At 38.4% G+C, this 21,151-nt stretch overlaps 1 protein-coding gene across 1 annotated transcript in view; it reads left to right on the top strand.

The window, feature by feature from the left end:
- Positions 1-21,151, top strand: part of LOC149238752 (putative protein phosphatase 2C 25) — a 341,969-nt gene that overhangs the window by 178,487 nt on the left and 142,331 nt on the right. The window contains exon 3 of the mRNA XM_089373182.1: positions 19,861-20,097. Coding sequence (XP_089229308.1) covers positions 19,861-20,097 — 237 coding nt within the window. The remainder of the gene's footprint in view (positions 1-19,860; positions 20,098-21,151) is intronic.

Genomic DNA, 21,151 nt, shown 5'->3' with positions numbered 1-21,151 from the left:
TTTTTAGCAAAAGATTACTTAAGAAGTGTGCCCTTTGTCTTAGAAGATTCATGATTCCTATCTTAGGTGATTATGTGTGCCTTAGCCTTTGGTTTGTTGGCTAGAGGGGCCTCGATTGCCTCAGAAAAGTAATGTTTTTGCCTCAAGTAATTTCGTGAATTTCTTCGACCATGGGTCTATTGGCTAGTGGGGCCTCGGCTGCCTCAGGTAAATTCGAGGCCTGCTTCAGATGAGTTCTCATAAGGATTTGGCCCCAATAACTTCAACTTGTCTTGATGATCAACCTCAAGAAATTTCATTCAACCTCAGCATAGCTTTGTCACAGAATTTTCCACAAGATACCTTGCTACTCCTTGGATAAAGAATTCCTTGTTTCCAAAACAAAGTAGAAAAAGAGAAAATTAGAAATAAAAATAGTAGGCACTAGTGTCTCAAAGCTTTTGTTAAAGCTGACAAAGGTCCTAAGATTAAAAAAGAACCCAAAGATCAGACTTCAGGGGTGCATCTTCCATTTATCCAACGGACCACTGACGTGATTGCTGGGATCCTATACGGTTCCCTCAACCTTTGGGCCCCTATACACCATTCATATCTCCCTAGGATCAGTAAAAGACCCAGTGGACCCTAAGAATATGAAAGGTGTTTATGTAACCCCATGTTCTTGCGGAATACTCTACATTGGTGAAATTGGAAAATTATACATTCAAATACCAATGACCAAAAGTGTTTGTTCAAATTTCACAGATTAAATAGTGCACAACTAGGGTTATTTTGCAAATTCTAATCATAAGACTTAAATGGAGTACCTGTAACGATTAAAAGTCATATACGCAACGAAAACATTTAAAATACTTCATAGACAAAGACATCCATTGTAGGATAGTAATTGGAAATTGTATGTTGTATAAAGAATTGATATAGGATGATACAAATGAGAATGAGGGTCCTATATAAATAGCCAGGTAAGTACCCTTTCACGAAGAGTCATGTTTGTAGAGACATGCCTCTTTGTTTAACTAATTATTTTTTAATTATATATTATTATGATTATTATTTATTATCTTCTTATTATCTATTTTTACATAATTTATGTTCATTACATTGCCTTCCCCTTCAAAAAGCTTTGTCCTCAAAGCTTTGAGGTTTGATATCTTTTTGCTACGAGTGTCTCCTCGTCTTGGGACAATCATCTTTATCGATACAAGTTGGTATGATCCTTGGAGAGATATATAAATTGTCGTACTGAGAACAGATTGGACCATCCTAGATTGATCTTCTGCAAAAGCAAGTTTTGTGATGAATTGTTTTCGTGGGACTGGATTCTGCAAACTTCAGTATTCCTAGAAATATAAACTTTCTTTTTATTTTTTGAGTGATATTGGTACGTAGATTGATTGGAAAGTCTGCTCTTGTGATTCGTATGTCGATACATAGTTCTTTTTGTTGGACTTCACCTTATCATGTTAGTGGATGTTTCCTGATTTCCTTCAGGGGTTGTTGTTGTTGAATTGGTGACTTAATAACTATTTGGAATGTCCATCGTCTAAACTACAACTTCTACATGGTACTTCACTTCAATAGAACCTGGATTTCCTTGAACTGTGAGATTAGTGGAATCAGTGTTTATTTCGTCTTCCCCAACTTGGACTACATTTTGATGCTTCCTTTGCGACAATTTCTTCAAACCTATTCGTCAATGGTTTCTTATCGTCCTTAAGTTTTTTAATTTGTTTGAGCAGATTTTGGTTATGATTTTTAAGATGTAAGCATTCCTCATTTTCTGAGTGAACTGTATTTTGGCCTTCAAGCTTTTTCTCTTTTAAACACTTGATTTGTTCTAATAATTTCTTGTTAAGGTCCTTTAAGCATAAATTTTCCACTTTTATCATTGATAGACTTTCGTTGAATTTATTGTCAAAACTTTCTTTTTCTTGTTCTAACTTGTGCTTCTTAGTTTTACACTTTTTGACTTGTGCAAGAATTTTCTCTTTGTGGTTCCTTAAATGCTAAATTTCGTCGTTTCTTTTTGTTGATTTTTCATGAAACCGATCTTGGAGATCTATATATATATATATATATATATATTTTTTTTTTTGATGCTTCATTAGTTTTTTTGAAGTTTTGCGATTTCTTCTTTTATTTGTTTAATTTGTGTTTGGGCGCTATGTTGATATTCTTCTAAAGTTAACAATCTTCTACATTTGGGACAAGGTATTGTGTGATTTTTAAAATTCAATAAAACTGATTTCCCGATCCACAAAATGGACATCTGGTCCAAAATGTAGAGTTGTGTATGGAATCCATAGTTTCTCTGTTCATCTTCAAATTAGACTCTATCTTTCTTCAGTGATAAACTTTCTCTTGTGTTTGTTGCTAAGTCACCTGACACGGGGATTCGGGACACGTAGGATTCGAGATTCGTGGTGTCGGATTCGGACAAGCTGACCCCTCGGAACAGGACACGTTATATATATATATATATATTAAAAATTAGATATTATCATATATCTTACAGAAATTTTAATTAATGATACAAATTTATTGATTTCAAACATAGATCTTCATCTATAGCTATTAGCAATTTAGCATGCATAGTACATACAAAATTCAAATAAATGTCAGTGGTACTGGTCACATAAATGATAAATCTATTAGAAATTTAAATCATGATTCATAATTCATAACTGAAAGACAACTTACAACTAAAAGATAGTAAAATAAACACACTGACAATTGTAGTTTTCTCATTAAGTCATCAAATCAAAATGTGTTACATAGGTAGTGTTGGTGCAATGCCAATGGCAAATAGAAATAGAAAATATAAAACTACTACAGGTATACAAGCCTCAAGGCATCAATCAACATTAGAATCAGCATCACTGTCCCCATCATCATGGTCCCGACTGCTCTCCTCTACATCCTCCTCCCCTGTATCCATAGTCACCTCTGCATCTGCTGGTATGGAGGTTGACCCATCTAAGTCATCAAATCTAACAGGCTCTAGCACTGGATCATTGAGATCCATGTTGGCCAATGCCAACTCAACAGTGGTGTCCAGACTCATATCATCAGGAACAATGTTACTTGGGAGCGGGAGCGACATATTCAGAAGCTCTTGGTTTGGTGCTCTTGATTAAATACGAGTTCCATACCCTAATACATGACAAAATTCAATGGAAACATTGCAATCCCCCAATCCTAAAATCCTGAAAAATTGATAAGTCTGCTGGATTTTGAATGAAATCTAAAATTCTACTTTTTCCATATGAAATCCAATGAGGCCGGAACCACTCTCAAACATCCTGAGTCATTTCATGGTAATGTTAAAAATTTAAGTAAAAGGATGAAAATGAAGATTAAGGAGAATGTCACTTTTACTTTAAGAATTTAATATTACAATGAATAACATATCAATACTAGGGCCTAGACTTGATCATGAAGCTGCCAAAATGCTCTACTCCTTGCTGCAACAGCACAAATCACTTGCCAAATGAAAATATTAATGAGCAAACACGCCCTTTTTTTTCCCGCACTGAGCTTAGCGAGTCCTGGAAACAGGACACATGTCCCAAAATCGCGACACGCTTTTGAAAATCGTGACACAACCTCGGATTCGACGTGTCGGAAACAGACACGATATGTCATATGATTTGGACACGAATCCGGACCGAATCGTGTCGGATTCGCTGGATTCGGGATTCGTAAGGGGTTTAGGACGAATTCGGTGACTTAGGTTTGTCGCTAAGCTTAAGGTTTAAAGGTAACCCATTCCTAACTTCTTATAATAAATATTATTATCCTCTCTCTTTTTTGATTTTTTTAAATAACCTTGAACCTTAGTTTTTTTTTAATTAAATAATTTAATTAATGAAATAATTTTAATTAATTAAATTTATATATATCTATATCTATATATATATGTGTGTGTGTGTGTGTGTGAATTTTTTTGTTAAATTATATAGTTAAACATTAATTAATTATAAATTATATAGCAATTAATATTTGTGAACTATATAACAAATTGTTTTAACTATGTGCAAGTTATATGAAAAATGAGCCGAAGGGTTTTTGATGGTCCGATAGGGACACACCGATGAAGAGGTGACAGTCAATGAAACATCAAATGATAACGAACAAATTGTAGCAAACAAATCGTGGCAAATCGTGGCTTGGGGGAAAAACAAGTGAACAGGCACATGACGGGTGTAGTAGAGGCAAGGAGTGAGTCCTAGTGCTGAAACATTAGAGTTCAATTTGTTGTTCATTCCATAACAAGAATTCTGTTTCAGATAACTAGGTTTCGTACCGCAAAATTCTAGAATTTAGCCAAGGCAGAGCCTTGTTTATGGCTTAAACGTGGGTTCGTGCCTGGAAGAGGAACCCGAGACTGTCCAGAGATCAAGTGATAGGAGGACAGGTTTGAACAGGCAAGCGAAGGCATTGTCTGTAGCTCTGTATCTTCTGCAGTTCGGACTGCACAGTAGGTGCTAGTTGCTGTTTGATGACTGTGTGTGTGTTTTTTTTTTTTGAAGTATATTTTTTTTTGAATATATATTGACTATTTTTCTTTTTCTTTTTTTGCTTATTTTTTTTTAATAATAATATTTTTTTTGTTCTTATTTATTTTAATTCTATATTTTAACTTTTTTTATACGTTCTCTAATTATATATATATATATATATATATTATTTTTTTTTAATTTTTTTTAAATGTGTATATATATATATATATTTTTAACATGGTCAAAGGCCTAGTAGTGACTGGGAGAATGGAGAAGCTGCTCCTTCGTAGTGAATGCTTGATTGACGACAACAAAATTGACGACGAGTTGAATACCAAAGGCCAGATCAGACGTGGCTCTGATACCAAAGTAACGACCAAAAGTCGTATACGCAACGGAAATATTTAAAATACTTCGTAGACAAAGAAATCCATCTCAGGATTGTAATTGTAAATTGTATATTGTATAAAGAATTGATAGAGGATGATACAAATGAGAATGAGGGTCCTGTATATATAGCTAGGTAAGTACCGTTTCACAAAGAATCATCTCTGTAGAGACGTGCCTCTTTGTTTAACTAATTATTATTTAATTATATATTGTTATGATTATTATTATTATTTATTATCTATTTTTACATAATTGATGTTCATAACATACCTTTAGTTTGAATTTGTCACAGGCGGATCAATTTCTAGTCCAGGATTTGTTGATTCCACCTTCTGTTCACTTCGGGGGACTCCTCCGAAACCAGCCTTAAGACTTGCACTAACTTTAAGAGATTTCTGCCACAACTCCCTAATCTAGCCCAAAACAACTTTCATTAGGATCTAGTTTCTACATGAAACTTCGGTTCTGTTGCAGAATTCGTAAGTTAATCAGGATAATGATACGAGTTGTCACAGGAATATTTTTAACAAAAGATTACTTAAGAAGTGTGCCCTTTGTCTTAGAAGATTCAGGATTCCTATCTCAGGTGATTATGTTTGCCTTTGCCTTCGGTTTGTTGGCTACAGGGGCCTCGACTACCTCAGAAAAATAGTGTTTTTGCCTCAAGTAATTTCGTGAATTTCTTCAACCATGGGTCTGTTGGCTACAGGAGCCTCGACTGCCTCAGGGAAATTCGAGGCCTGCTTCAGATGAGTTCTCATAAGGATTTGGCCCTAATAACTTCAACTTGTCTTGATGATCAACCTCAGGAAATTTCATTCAACCTCAGCATAGCTTTGTCATAGAATTTTCCACAAGATACCTTGCTACTCCTTGGATAAAGAATCCCTTGTTTCCAAAACAAAGTAGAAAAAGAGAAAATTAGAAACAAAAATAGTAGGCACTAGTGTCTCAAAGCTTTCATTAAAGCTAACAAAGGTCCTGAGATTAAAAAAGAACCCAAAGATCAGACTTCAGGGGTGCATCTTCCATTTATCCAATGGACCACTGACATGATTGCTGGGATCCTAAGGAGGCATACGGTTCCCTCAACCTTTAGGCCCCTATACACCATTTGTATCTCCCTAAGATCAATAAAAGACCTAGGGGACCCTAAGAATATGAAAGGTGTTTATATAACCCCTTGTTCTTGCAGGACACTCTACATTGGTGAAATTGGCTGCTCAATAAATCAAAGGATTCGTGAGCACGCAATCGACATCAAACATGAGAGGACACACTCCTCAATGTTGGCAGAACATGCGGAACAGACTAAACACCACATCTGCATTGAAGAAGCCTAGGTAATTGCTAGGATTGATCATTTCTATCACCGCAAGTTTAGGGAAGCTATAGAGATTGAGAGGAGGCCAAGTAATTTGATTAGAGATGATGGATGGAAAATTAGTAGTTGTTTGGGACCCTGCCCTTCCTTCTTGTGTTATTTTTTCTCATTTTGTAGTATTCATTGTTTTTTCCCTCTTTTTTTCTTAAAGACCTTGATATTTATTGTTCTTCTAGTTTCTTTGGTTTCCTTTAAGTTATGCTAATTTTTGTTAATTATTTTTAAGTTATATCCTATATTTTATGCTATAGATCTATTTTATGTTTTTTTGAATTTATATATATATATATATATATATATATATATATATTCAAATTGATATTTATTCTCCACAATATTCTTTGTTATTTAAATTTTATATTGTTTCTCAAATTTTTCTTTTATATTTACCATAAACTTTGAAGTTGACTATTTTTTTTTTATCGTTAAAACTATGCTACGTTATTATATACATTAAAACAGAAAACGGTTACAGCCATGAAGTCCTGTGCCAGAGGCCATGGATGGCACTCTGGACTTACACCGTTCAAAAAACCACCCGTTTAGGGTCCCTAGCACTCGAAAGACTACCCACGCAGGGGCTTTGACATGAAGACTTTTCATCCACACAGTGGCAGCAACCTTGAGACCAAGCGCCCACGCAGGGGCGCTTCCACATAAATTGAAAGCCCACGCAGGGGCGCTACCACAGACTTTGAATGCCCACGCAGGGTCTATAAACCTTAGAACATCAGTGAGGGCAGAAGTGGACAAGTTAAAGAAAATTTTCATCAGACACCTTCGCAGAGGCGTGGAGACACCCTGAGCCGTTAAATTCATATACAAAACAGAGACATTCAGAACTCCACCCTGAGTAGTAGAATTCAAATACATAACAGAGACATTCAGAACATACCAGCTGCCGTAGCCAAAAACAGAGCATCTAAGACAAGGAGGAGAGTGAGCGAGCGGTCGATTAATCGTTCGGCTCCTCGTCCGGCTCCTCATATATCCAGCATAAACCTTCCGGGGGGGGCCCCAATCTGCCTTAGCTTTCTTTGACGCGGGCTCTGGCTGAGACGCTGGAGGGACAGTGTCTGGTCTTGGGCAGTCCTCCGGCTCTCCTTCAGCAGCTCTGGAGCTCTCGGCCTGATGTGGCGGTGGGCGGGGCTGCTCCCTGACCTCTTCCACCGGTTCTTCCAGAAAAAGAACAGATACATGAGCATTGATGCGCGAATTGGCCTGGGGGCTGTTGATGGAAAAAACCGTAGTTCCAAACGCAGGGAGAGGATTGGAACCCGCCTCAGAGCTGCCAGCCTCCATAAATTGGCGCGATTGCAGGGGGTTGGCTTCCTCCACTCGGTGACATAAACAGCGGCAACAGCGAGAGGAGACATTCTCCACAGATGGGCGCGATGTTCCGCCTCTTCCTGAGCCTCTGCGGCTAATGAGGCGTTGTCTGAGCTTGACCATGGTGGTCTTATGTGCCAGATAGCGAAACGGAGCAGGGAGAGCAGACACACTCCCGTCACCCACACCAACAAGCTTGCTCCCAAATCCAATTGCAACAGGGGCGTCTTGAACCAGACCTCTGGAAATTGACACCCGAAATCCCAATTCCCTCCACTGTAAATGACCCACATCAAAACATTGCTTCTCTGCATTGTATTTATGCCGCTCTGCCATGTCTCGGCCCTCTCCCTCCTTAATTGCACACAACAACCAAGATTAAGCTCTGGAGCAGGCATTAATATGCCGTCCCTTCCCTCCTCAGCACCCACGCTTGCAGTCCCCTCCGGCTGCTCGTAGTGAATGCTCGCCTTATACATGGTACCGCCCATGGTGACCAGGTGGCGGTCCCATGTCCTCTCCCGTGGCACCCGCATCCGGGGAACTTTGAAGTTGACTGTTAATAAAATGGTCATTTTTAATTTAATTTAATTTAGTTAACTATTTTGATATGTTTTAAATCTATGTTGTAGGAAACGCCACTCTTAGTGGCGTACCAGTACGAGGGACAACCCGAAACGGGCTTGAAAAGCTACTAAAGCATTGCCAGTTGCATCGTATGACATTTCAAGATTTCGACATGGCAGATGGTACGACCAATGACGTTTCGACAGAGTTTCAACGCAACAATGCGATTTTCGACAACCAAAAAGGAAGTTCAATTTCTTGTTAAGCCTTTTTTGACCATCTCAACTTGTGGAAAGAGAGTGTGGGTGCCATCTAACAACAAAACACACTAATAAACTAATTCTTATGTGGATGTTAGCGAAATTTAATTAAAAAAATTACAAATGGAATTCTCTAGAAGATGAGAAGAATATAACTCTCTAGAAACCCTATGAGCCTCTTCTTTTCGTTAAAAAGGCACTTCATACACTCATTTCTCACACATTGTTTTGCAAGAAGAGCTTCCTATAGCAACAACAAGGAATTTATTTGTGTTTTGGAGCGTGGGCAGCTAGAGGAAGGGCGTGGGTAGGAAGAGGAAGAGCGTGGGCAACAACTTGTTGGGTGAGTTTTCATTTCCTAATTTTGCATCATTCATGGCTTCTCAAAGTAACGTTTCAAGTGCCCCTAATTTGGGTGAGTTTTTCATTTTGTATTATTGTAATTTTGCAACAATCATGGCTTCTCAAAGTTGTGTTTCAAGTGCCCCTAAATCTACTCAAGCAAGCAGGCAACAAGAATATTATCCTCTATGGAAGTATGTTACCAAAGTGAAGCAGATGGGTTTCGGTGGTACATGGGAATGGAAGTGCAATTTGTGCAAAAATGAAAAGACCTTCAAGGGCTCTTACACAAGAGTGAAGGCTCACATTTGCATGAAAAGATAAAGGGTATTGATGTGTTTGCACATACCAAAAATGCAGAGATGAGGGCTAGATTCAAGAAAGAGAGTGATGATGCTCAAAGGTTGAAAGATCAAAGAAGAAAAATCGGCATGGGCACTACCAATCCTTGCATGTCTGATAGCGTTGAGCCAGGGATTGTTCAAGAAGCAAGAAAGAGGAGGGCACTAGAAGTAGAAGTAGAGTTATCAAAGCCATCGACTCCAATTCAAGACAACATATTGGTGAAAATGCTTGATAGTCAAGGGAGAGAAGAAGCTGACTCAAGAGTGGCAAGGGCTATCTTTGCTTGTGGCATCCCCTTTGATGTGGTTCAATCCCCATATTGGCAAGATTTGGTGAGAGCGATTAACAAAGCTCCTCAAGGTTACAATGGCCCAAACTATGAAAAAGTCAGAACAATTTTGCTGAAGAAAGAGATGCAACTTCTTGATGATTTTCTGAAACCAATTTGTAGCTCATGGGGTAGTACAGGGGTTTCTATTATTTCACATGGCTGGACTGATGCAAGATGCAGGCCTTTGATTAATGTCATTGCATCATCACCAAAAGGAACCAACTTCATTAAAGAAGAATATTGTTCGGGTGAGATAAAGGATAGTAAGTTCATTGTTGATATTTTAATTTCTGCTATTGAACACGTAGGGTCAGAAAATGTGGTGCAAGTTATCACAGATAATACACTTGTTTGCAAAGCTTCATGCTTGATTCTTGAGAGTAGATACGATCACGTATTTTGGACTCCTTGCATTGTCCACAATTTGAATATGATTTTAGAAGAGATTGAGGCAAAAACATAATGGATTAAGGAAGTCACAGGGCAGGGTAGGGAGATTATAAAATTCATCACCAACCACCACCAGTCTCCAAATTGGAGTTGTTGAAAGTTGCTGACAGGGTATGCCTCAATCTTCATCATGTTGCGTCACCTTGTTGATGTTAAAAATGCATTAGTGAGTATGGTGGTGGGTCCAACTTGGGCTGAGTGGAGACATGCAGATTCAGAGAAGGGAAGTATGGTGAGGAGGGTGTTGGTTGATGAAGATTGGTGGAACACGATTGTTTTCGTGCTCAAGTTCACATCACCTGCATTTGATCTTCTTCGAGTTGCAGACACAGAGAAAGCTTTCTTAGGAGAGGTTTATGATGGCATGGATACCATGGTTGAAGAAACTGTGGAAATTATTACACAGGAGGCTCCCACCCTTCTTTTTTTGGGTTTTCATTTTGCTGAACAAGTGAGGTCCATTATTGTTAGCAAGTGGAATGGCTTCAACACTCCATTGCACACTTTGACACATGCTCTGAATCCAAAATTTTATGATGAAGAATTCATTGCTGAAAGCAATGGGAAGAGGAAGGCTCCACATAAGGACAAGGAGGTGGCCAATGGAGTGAAGAAAGCCTTTCAAAGGATATTTCCAGCTTCTTTACAAATTGATGTAAGGCAAGAATTTGCTTGTTTTGTTGCTGGATTAGAGGATTTTGCAGACATATCAGCTTTGGATGAGAGGAGGACCATGGATCTAGTTAAGTGGTGGACTTGTCATGGGGCAAGTAGTGTTCATTTGCGAAGTCTTGCCACTCGTACTCTATCACAAGTGGCAAGCCCTTCATCAACAGAACAAAATTGGAGCACCTACAGTTTCATTCATAGTGTGAAGCGCAACAGGTTGGGATCACATAAGGCAGAGGACCTTGTATATGTGCGTTCAAACCTACGACTTATGTCTCGTAGGGGTGAAGAATATACAAGTGGACCTCATAAAGAATGGGATGTGGATAGAAAATGTCCAGATTTAGAGCTCTCTTTTTGCTCTTGATATTTGTGCCAATGGTGATGCAAGTGCATCTAGAAGCACTAATAGAGTTGCCTCTTCTGCTGAAAAAGCATCTTGTTCTATCTTTGCTGATGAGGATGAGTTGTATTAGTAATGATATGTTAATGTTGCCATGATTGTCTTTAGTTCATGTTTTATTTTAGTTTTAGCACATATAGCCTCACATGTAAACGTTGATTTTGGAGTCTTGGATGTAAAGTTTCATCTATAAAGGCTCAGTTTGGATATTTGCATCTTGTAATCATCTGTTGGAGTTAATATAACTTTGGATTTCCTTCTAACATGTCATTTATATAACTTAATTCTTTCTTTTCATGCAAAATAATGTGTTATATATATATATATATATATATGACATTTCAGCCACGTTTCGAGCTGTCCCCGTTTCAGAAACTTCTAGACGTTTCGGCGTTTCGTGCAACTTAGTTTTAGATTATTAATATATTTTTAATCGTTTTAGATTATTATTTTTTTTTATTATAATTATTCTTTTAGTCTCTTCCTCATTTAACAATCTTGACTGTTCCTTTGGATATTTTATATTTTCTTTTCATAATTTTGTTTTCCATTGAGTTACTTTGTGATATTTATCAATCTATTGATGTTCCTTTTTAGTTGTTCATTAATCTTGACCTCAATTTTCCCTTTTTTATACATTTTCTATTTTTCCCATTTGTTTTAGATTTGTATTAGTTAGTTGTTAAGTCTTGACGTGCATGTATTCCTTTAATTTTTACCATTCTCTTTCTTGGCCTATAACAGGTTGGTCCTTTTCTTTCCTTTTTTGTTTATTTCTAATTTTTTAGTCTTCTCTTTGAATAATAATAATAATAATAATAATTTATTCTAAAATATCCCTTATTAATAAATGGTAATTCTTGTTCAAAATTAACCATTGTAATCTAATCATTAGAACTAATCTGATTCTCCATCTTGTCCTGATGATGAACCGCACTAGATGGTTCAAAACGCGTTGACAAAATATTTTTGATGTGATTTCTATTGAAAGTATTTCTCATTATTCAAGATATGGATCACAAAACCCTGAATTTGGATAGAAATAGGTTTACTAACTTGGGTGGACTCTTTCACTACCAAAATTAGTAGGAGGAAAAAGGGGTTTGAAAACCCTTAGAGCCTCAGGCTCAAGAAATCAGAGAAAAATGATCCAATCCAATCCCGATACAAATGAATTCAACGCCCTTGTATTTATAGATTTCCTTGAGGGAATTTTCTCCTTAATTAATTGAGTGAAATTCACATCAAACCCCAATTATGGGTTTCATTGTCCAGCTGCCCCAAAACATGCCCAATCATTGGGTATTTTGGGGTTTTCCCCTTTATCAAGGACTATAGGCTATAGGGATCAATAGGCTACTTCGTCTCTTGAGCAATTAATTTATCGAGAACATTACAATCTCCTCTTACTTTAGGCCAACTCCTACAAAGCCACGGGGGGTATCCCAATATCCTAAGTAAACTGATGCCTAGAAAACTCAAGTGTGATGAAGGTTAGGAGTTAATTAGATGTGAGTGCTAAATCTGACATATGAATAAATAATGCAGAAAAGACAACCCAACACTTGAAAATAAATGAAATACCTCATCAAAATGTTACTTTTGATATTTAGGAGTGAGGTAGTGGTGCATATACCAAGTGAGATGATACTCTTTTGATTTTCTCTTGATTATACAACTTGAATATGGACTAGCTTGCTGCTGTCCTGCACTTCCAGCATCTGGAAAATGATTAAATAAGACAGAAAACACAAGTTTGGACTCGAGTGCTTTTCAAGCAACTCGGCAGTGTGAAAACATACTAGGATCAAGTATCCACATGTGCTTAAGCTTGGGTAATGAAATATAAGTAAAATAACAGTCCAACAACTGATTTATGCAACTAAAAGTGATGCTACAGCAATCTGAACTTGAAGTATATTGCATAAATAATAGTGGGGCGAATCCCCCTAGGGTCTAGCCTAGATTATCTCCCAATGAATAATAAACATTTTCAAGCACTCTGAGAGGCTGAAATTGCTTCTAAATAAAGTAATTAAGCACTTAAAACAAATTAGAACTAAAGTGAGGGTTACAAGGGTTAGAATTCGTCTTTTCCTTTCAAACCCTTGGCTTAGGGCTTGACAAATCCTTGAAGAATATGGTTGTAATTAATTCCAGATTGAGAAGACTTTCAAAAACCCTCAACAACAAATGTTAGAGCAATTTAAACCATATACAGGAGGGCTGATGTGTACTTGGGCCAGTAAACGATGCAAAAATGGCACAAATCCCAAGACGTTAACCTTAGAAGATGAATATTTTTTTGTATTTTGATCTTTTAGATTTTTCTATTTATTTGTTTTCTATATTTATGGATTTTTGAATAATAGATATAAATAAAAAGAAAATAACCTGAACCCTAGAAGTTAAGTTAGCCTCTTGTCTAATCAAGACAATTATGAAACCAAACCCCACTAGAAGGGATCCCTCCAAGGGGGGACGCCATCAACCACAAGATCGATTATGGACTGAAATAAAATCAAAACCCTTGTTGAGGAACCTCTAGGGTATGTCCCAACAAGTTGATTCAATGCTTACTTTAGACCAACAAAGGAGAAATTTGAGATTTACAATAGAGGTCTCCCTTCAAGTGACAAAGTTGCCCTTCAAATGGATCGATCTTGATAGTCTTGTAGTAGTCTCGAATTATCACAATATCGTCTTTAGAATCAAGAAGAATAACCAAATGGTTCACACCAAAGCTTATGAAAGTAATTACATTATGGCATAATGATCTCCAACAATTCACATCGTTTTGGGAAGAGAGAGAGCTCTCATATTTATAAATGAGGCTTCTAACAACTCTCGTCCTTAAACACCTTATTTTGTGCTAAGAAACTTCAAGAAGTCTTGACTTGTCATCCACAACATACTTGGAGACAAAGTCATTACATTGAAATTCATCATTAGATTGCTTAAAAGCCTCAAGGGAGGGGTGATGTCCACATAGAAGTAAGTCGACTTGCTTGAAGGAGGCAATAATTTAATTTAATTGGCCAACAATTTGCTTGAGAATGGCTTGGATCTAGAAAGGTCAAACATTCCCTTATCTTGCTCAATGTTCCAATGTTAGGTGGGAAGCTCCTGTGAAAATTCCTAAACCGGAATCCATACTGCAGCAATTGATGATATTTCTCCTACTTGGTAGATTTACATGAACAAGTTATTTGCAGTTTCCTATGACAAATATTGAAATACATACACTGCAGTGTTCACTTAATTAATTTATATGCGGAAACAAGAGATTGCGCAAGAAATAAAATACAACACAATAACACTGTTATTTTTGGACAAATGTCCCCGGAAAAACTGAATGCGGAAAAACCGGTGCAGTGAATCCGAGGGTTTATTATGATTAAGCAGTAGCAAATTATGGATACATTTCTGAAAACCTCAAGGGTTATTTAGTTACAGAGAGAGAAATACTGGTAGAAAGATTTGTGAGATTACCTCACACAATCTCTGAGAAAAATCCTAGTTGATCCGGTCACTGGATGAGGTGCCTCTGGTAGGCCCTACGCTGCTTCTGCGTAGTCCTCACGCAGTCCCCGCGTCACCCAACAACCTGATCGATTTGCTGCCTAGAGTCACTGCTCTCAGCCTCCTAGTCTCACACCCTGGCTCCCGGCTTTTGAAACTAACTCTGCTGCAAAATTTCAAGCCTCTTACCCTCTGCGCTGCCTCTGCGTGGCCCTGTGTCAGCCTCTGCGTGAGAGTTGCTGGATCACTCTCTGCCTCTCTTTGCTGATGGTTCTCTGGTTGAGAAAATATCTCTCTCTCCGGATGCTATCTCTGCTCCTCAACTGCAAGAAATCTACTCGATCGGAATTTCCTCTTGAGAACTTGTCACTTCAGAAATTTGATCTCTTGATCTCTTGGTGTGCTTTTCAAATGATCCTCAAGCTCCCTTAAATAATCTTCTCGTTGACGTTCAATGACCCAGATTAAAAGCTAATCAATGGCTAAGATCATTTTAGCTTTGATCCTCGTCTTCTTTTAGAAGTTACACCCACAATTAGATTAATACCCATTAATATTTTTAATTTCCTAAGTTTAGACTTAGGGTCCCATTAAAAAATATAAATTAACCTAAAAAATCGTTTCTTGGTGGAATTTCCCTAAACGCTTTCTGGGTTCTTTGGAATACATGTGCCCAAGCCTCCTTACAAAATTTGAGGCCTAGAGCACATTTGATGCTACCCAAAATCAACACTCCCTCTTAGCAAGGAATGTGCTCTAGCAATATAAGCTGTTGCATGCTGCTCTGACTCTGAAGCATCGTCTTTTGCGATGCTGATGTTTGACATGCTGTCCAACAACTATTGCGCTGCTGCTGCAATTGTAATGCTGCTGACACTGCGACTGTCAACACTACATTCGTACTACAACTCCCTCTTAAGTGTTGCATCTATGCTGCTGCTAGCATTGCCATTGCCAACTGCCACTACACTGCAAACGTCTCTTCGACACTCCTTGGCACCATCCGACACTAGTCCATCCTACTAGTGCAAAACTGGGTTACCGTAGCAAGGTATGGATCTAAGAGGTGGACTCGACTGTCATGGCAAACTCCTCCTCTTCGAGCTTTGCGGGCATAGCCTTCGGATCGTGCTTCTCATCCTTGTCCTTCTTCTTGAGAGGACATTGTGTAGTGTAGTGACCCATCTCACCACACCTGAAACACTTGATCTTCGAGACATCCTTCTTTCGTCTCCGCTCCTCCTGCTGTCCCTTCGATGCAAGGGCTGCATTATCCTCCTCCTTGGGCTTCGACCCACTGCTACTGTTGCTTCCGTCAAGTTTGATCTTGACTAAATCTCTCCTCATCTCGTCTTGTTTTAGAGCTGTCCAAATCTCATCGCAATTCGATAATGCTGCTCTTCCCAGGATACTCTGGACAAAGACTTGCCACTCATTTGAGACATAACTGAGGGCCAGTCTAACCAACTCTGAATCCTGAGGTGTATGCCCCGTAACAGACAACTCATCACGGGTTTCCTTCAGCTTCGTGAGGAATGGATCCACACACTCTCCCTTCTGCATTTGAGCAAATCTCAGCTTCTGCTCCAAGTACATCTTCCATTACTCGGAAGATCTCTGATATAATGTGGCCAAGGCATCCCACATCTCCTTAGCTGTCCCTCTGATAGCAACATGACATAGCACGTGATCCTTGACTCCAGTCGGGATCATCCTCTTGGTCTTTGCCATTTCAACTCGGTATTTCTGCAATGGATTTGGATCTGCAGGGACAACCATCACGTTGTCAACGTATGTCTTGAAGGCATGCTCATCTAGAAGGAATGACATCCTTGCCTTTCAGATGACATAGTTGGATGCTCTGTCCAACCTGTCCTGATCCCTCAAGCCACTGGTTGCCATATCTGCCAAACAATAGAAACTCGAATGACCTCCTCTCTTCTTTGCTGCTGCTGGGCTAGCCTACACACTTCCTTCTAGAGCTAGTAAAAACTACTACCCCTTGCTGTTGCTCAACTCTAGAGAATTTGAATTCCTTGGCTAGGAATTCTCTAAGGAAGAAATTCCCTCAGCTGTGCTTCTCCTCTTTCTTCTGACGATCTTCTGCCCAACAAATTGCATGCAAAAAAATTTGTGTCCCACCATCTCTCCCCATGCTGAGGCTTCAACACTGCTCCCTCTGCCCCTACAAAAATTCGAACTGGGAGTCCTTCTCTCTGTTGACTCACTCGGAGAGAGACGGCCTCGAAATTTCAGCCCTCTGGCTAAGAACTGCGCAAACCCTTTGGGGTTTCGAATTGTTGCCTCCTGTAGTTTTTTGATCTCCCTCTTCTACTCAATGCCGGGTTCTTTGGCATGGCTCTTCTTGTTCTAATTGAAACTCCAATACCATATGAAAATTCCTAAACCGGAATCCCTACTGCAGCAACTGATGATATTTCATCTACTTGTTATATTTACATGAACAAGTTATTTGCAGTTTCACTTAATTAATTTATATGTGGAAACAAGAGTCTGAGCAAAAAAGAAAATACAACACAATAACCGTTATTTTTGGACAAATGTCCCCAGAAAAACCAAATGCAGGAAAACTGGTGCAACAGATCTTTGGGTTTATTATTATTAAGCAGTAGTAAATTCTGAATACATCTTTTAATACCTCAAGGGTTATATAGTTACAAAGAGAGAAATACTGGCAGAAAGATTTGTGAAATTACCTCACGCATTCACTGAGAAAAATCCCGGCTGATCTGGTCACTGGATTAGGAGCCTCTGGCAAGCCCTACGATGCTTCTGCGTAGCCCTCATGCAGTCCCCGCATCAGCCCCTCTAGGCACTGTGTCACCCAGCCAACTGATTGATTTGCTTCTCAGAGTCATTGCTCTCAGCCTCCCGGTCTCACACCCCGACCCCCGGCTTCTAAAACTGACTTTGCTGCAAAATTTCGAACTCTCTCTCACCCTTTGCGTGGCCCTGCGTTAGCCTCTGCGTGAGAGCTGCTGGATCACTCTCTGCCTCTCTCTGTTGATGATTGTCCGGTTGAGAAAATCTCTCTCTCTGTGGATGCTATCTCTGCCCCTCAACTGCAAGAAATCTACTCGATCGGAATTTCCTCCAGAGAACTTCTCACTTCAGAAATTCAATCTCTTGATCTCTCGTTGTGTTTTCCAAATGACCCTCAAGCTCCCTTAACCAATTTTCTCATTGACATTTAACGACCCGGATTAAAAGTTAATCAATGGCTAAGATCATTTTAACTTGATCCTTGTCTTCTTCTATAAGTTACACCCACAATTAGATTAATACCCATTAATATTTTCAATTTCTTAAGTTTAGACTTAGGGTCCCATTAAAAAATATTAATTATTTTAATAAAATAGTTTATGGGTGGAATTTCCCAAAACACTTTATGGGTTCTTTGGAATACATGTGCCCAAGCCTCCCTGCAAAATTTGAGGCGTAGAGCACATCCGATGCTACCCCCAAATCGACAACTCCTTGAATTATCTTAAGTTTCCTTTGACTTTGCTTCATTTGATGTGTTAAGGCTTGCTTTTCTTCCTCCTTGGCTTGAGAATGGCTCATAGATGCTTTGCTGACTTGCTTTGACCCTGATTTCACTTGCAGAAGGTATGGCATTGAGAGATTTAATGCTACAACTGCTCCAAGAGAAGTCTGCTGCACCTAACAGGACAAAATCAACTAGGAAATGCATTTGGAAGAGGGCATTTTTGATGCTTTGACTTGGCATGCTGTGGAGAGTTTAATAGACCTTTTTCTTGCCTTGGAGAATGAGAAATGTGGCCTCATAGAGCGTGAAATTATTGTGAATTGTGAGATGGCCATGCAATATGAGGATTATGACCAAAGAGGTGTGCATGCATAAGATAAATGGTCCATGTGGGGAATAAAAATTATGTGCACTAAGATAATAATGAAATGGGTGTTTCGACCCTTACATAGTGTGATCGCCTTAACAAGTTTATAGGGCCAATAATAATATTAATAAGTGTTCTTTTAAGCAATGTGTACTAATAGATCCATCCCCACTACTTGCAAAGCCTACCTAGGACATAAGAATGCCCATCATGGCAGGGAGTTACCATGCACCAGTGGGTAGTTAGTGCAAGTACCATAGAGCTAGAGATAGTCAAGATGGGGACTAAGAGCACTGATCATCACCGTCCACCAAGAGGGAACTAGGATAACACTCGTACACTTCATCCCACATGGCCTAGAGGGCCATAAAATTGCACAGGTTTGTGGTTACAAGTGGTGTCATCTTTGGAAAAAAAATGTAGGGTGCTTAAATTGTGTGCTTACATTTGTGCATCAACTTGTCTTTTAAAAATAGGAAAATTATCCTCTCCATAATTATTAATTAGCAACATTCTTTTCTGAAAATAGCCACAATGCTTTTCTAAAAATAGGAGACTTGTTTTTTTGAAACTATCAGCAAGTTGCTTTTGTAAAATGTTCAATCTTCATCCAAAACTAACAGCAATGTGCTTATTTCAAAATATCCACCATGGTTTTCTGACAATAGGAAACTCACTTTTACAAAGATAGAAATGTTCATTTAAAATTAACAAAGGCATCTTCTTCAAAGTTAGCAACATGAATTTCCAAACAGAAAAGCAAGACCTGCAAAAATTGTATTATCCCTTCAATTCACTGCTGACATGCACAAGGTCTCCAAAATAGCTCCCCAAACAAAGCACCTCATGACCCACAAACCCCAACACTGATACACCTCAAAATAAGTCTGATATGTCTAATATCAGGCTTTAGTGCTGGAACACAGTCCGATTTTTATCTCAAGGAAATGAAAGAGTGCTGATCGCCCTTGAAAGTAAGTGCTCAAGATTGTTTCATTGAAAGTGCCATTTTCTTATAAATATATTTTTCTGAAAGGTTATAAATTTTTGGAGAAAAGCTATCATGAGAAGTGAAGGTACCAGTGTTAGCGCCCTGTAAAAGCATAGGCAGTTCTCTATATATTGGAAAATTTCTAGTTGTTCAGTACCTTTCATGTTTGTCAGAATTATACTGCAGTTAAGCGTCTCCTTTTTTGTCTATCTTCTCCACTATCTTCTATTTTTTATCCCATGTGATTTATTATATAACAGTGCACTCTTGGTTCACAATGCAAGACCATGTTACAAATATTCACTATTTTAGCATTTAACATCATTGCCATGTTACTTTACTGGATTTGTTTTGGGATGCTCTGAATTGAGAGATCAACTGGATTTGGTTATTGCAAGTTTAGCTCTTTGCTGCATTTTACATTAATTATGCCATGTTGATGTTGTTTTTTTTTGGTATTTGAGCAACTGAACTTGAATTTTAATGTTGCTTTGTAGGTTTCAAGGTCCATCGGGGATGTGTATCTGAAGAGGCCAGAGTTCAAACTTAACCCTGTTTACACACGATTTCAGCTTTCAGAGCCACTCCACAGGGCTGTTTTAACAGCAGAACCCTCACTTTGCTCTTTGACCATCAAACCTCAAGACAAATTTTTAATTTTTGCATCAGATGGTCTTTGGGAGCATCTTACCAATGAGCAAGCTGTTGAGATGGTGTATAATTATTCACGGGTGGTAAAACTCTTTGCTTTACAACCTTTTAACTGTTTCTTTGTTTATGAAAATTATTTTGGTTCCAAGTTAGCTGTATGCTTATAAATCTACCTGTTGATGGAATGTGGTAATTGAATATCAAGTTCTCACACGTCTGACTACATCCATGGGGGACCAGAGGTCCTGATAGGTTGTCACTTTTGCATTATCAGAGTAAATCTTTGTTCTGTTATAGTATGCTATCTTGTAACATCATTGCTATGTTAATATCTGAAGACATTGCTTGTTTATAAAAATTCAATGGTTCAGGATGGTTGGAGTTTATTATTTTTAGGGTTATAATAAGCTTACCATTGTACATCTGAGGGTTATAGTAGACTTACTACATCCATGGGGGACCAGAGGTGCTGGTAGGTTCTCACTTTTGCCTTATCAAAGTAAATATTTGTTCAGTTATAGTATGCTATCTTGTAACATCATTCCTATGTTAATATCTGAAGACATTGCTCGTTAATAAAAATTCAATGGTTTAGGATGGTTGGAGTTTATTATTTTTAGGGTTATAGTAAGCCTACCATTGTACATCTGAGGGTTATAGTAAACTTAACGTTGTACATCTGAGGGTTATAGTAAGCTTACCATTGTACATCTGAGAATAAAGATGCGTGGCTTGTTGCCAGCAGGTGTATATCATGTTATCGTGATACCAGAGGGGAACTGGCCTTGGCTGTGCCCCAAATTACACAGTAAAAATATTCTGGGTCATTGAGTAATCCATCGTTCTGTGATTGCTTCAGAGTGGAAATGGCCTGGAAAATGCCCCAAGTCATGCAAAAGTGTAAGCCACTGAGGAAGGGTCAGGAATTCTAAGCATCTTGCCAAATCGTGCAGGAATACAGGCTCATGAATATGTGTGGGTCAAGCACATGGACTTCTAGTATCATCATCTTTGAAGAAAAAGAATTTTGATTGGATATTATATTTTTTGTTTGTTTAAAACCATATTAGTGATGTTGAAAAGGATGGAAAATTACATGACATAAAACCAAGGCTAAAACTCATTCAATGTAAGAAA

Source organism: Pinus tabuliformis, chromosome 8 (genome assembly GCF_031772625.1).
Source record: "Pinus tabuliformis cultivar Carrire ecotype Pingquan chromosome 8, CPIR1, whole genome shotgun sequence".
Lineage (NCBI taxonomy): Eukaryota > Viridiplantae > Streptophyta > Pinopsida > Pinales > Pinaceae > Pinus > Pinus tabuliformis.
This window is presented reverse-complemented; position numbering and strand designations above follow the sequence as displayed.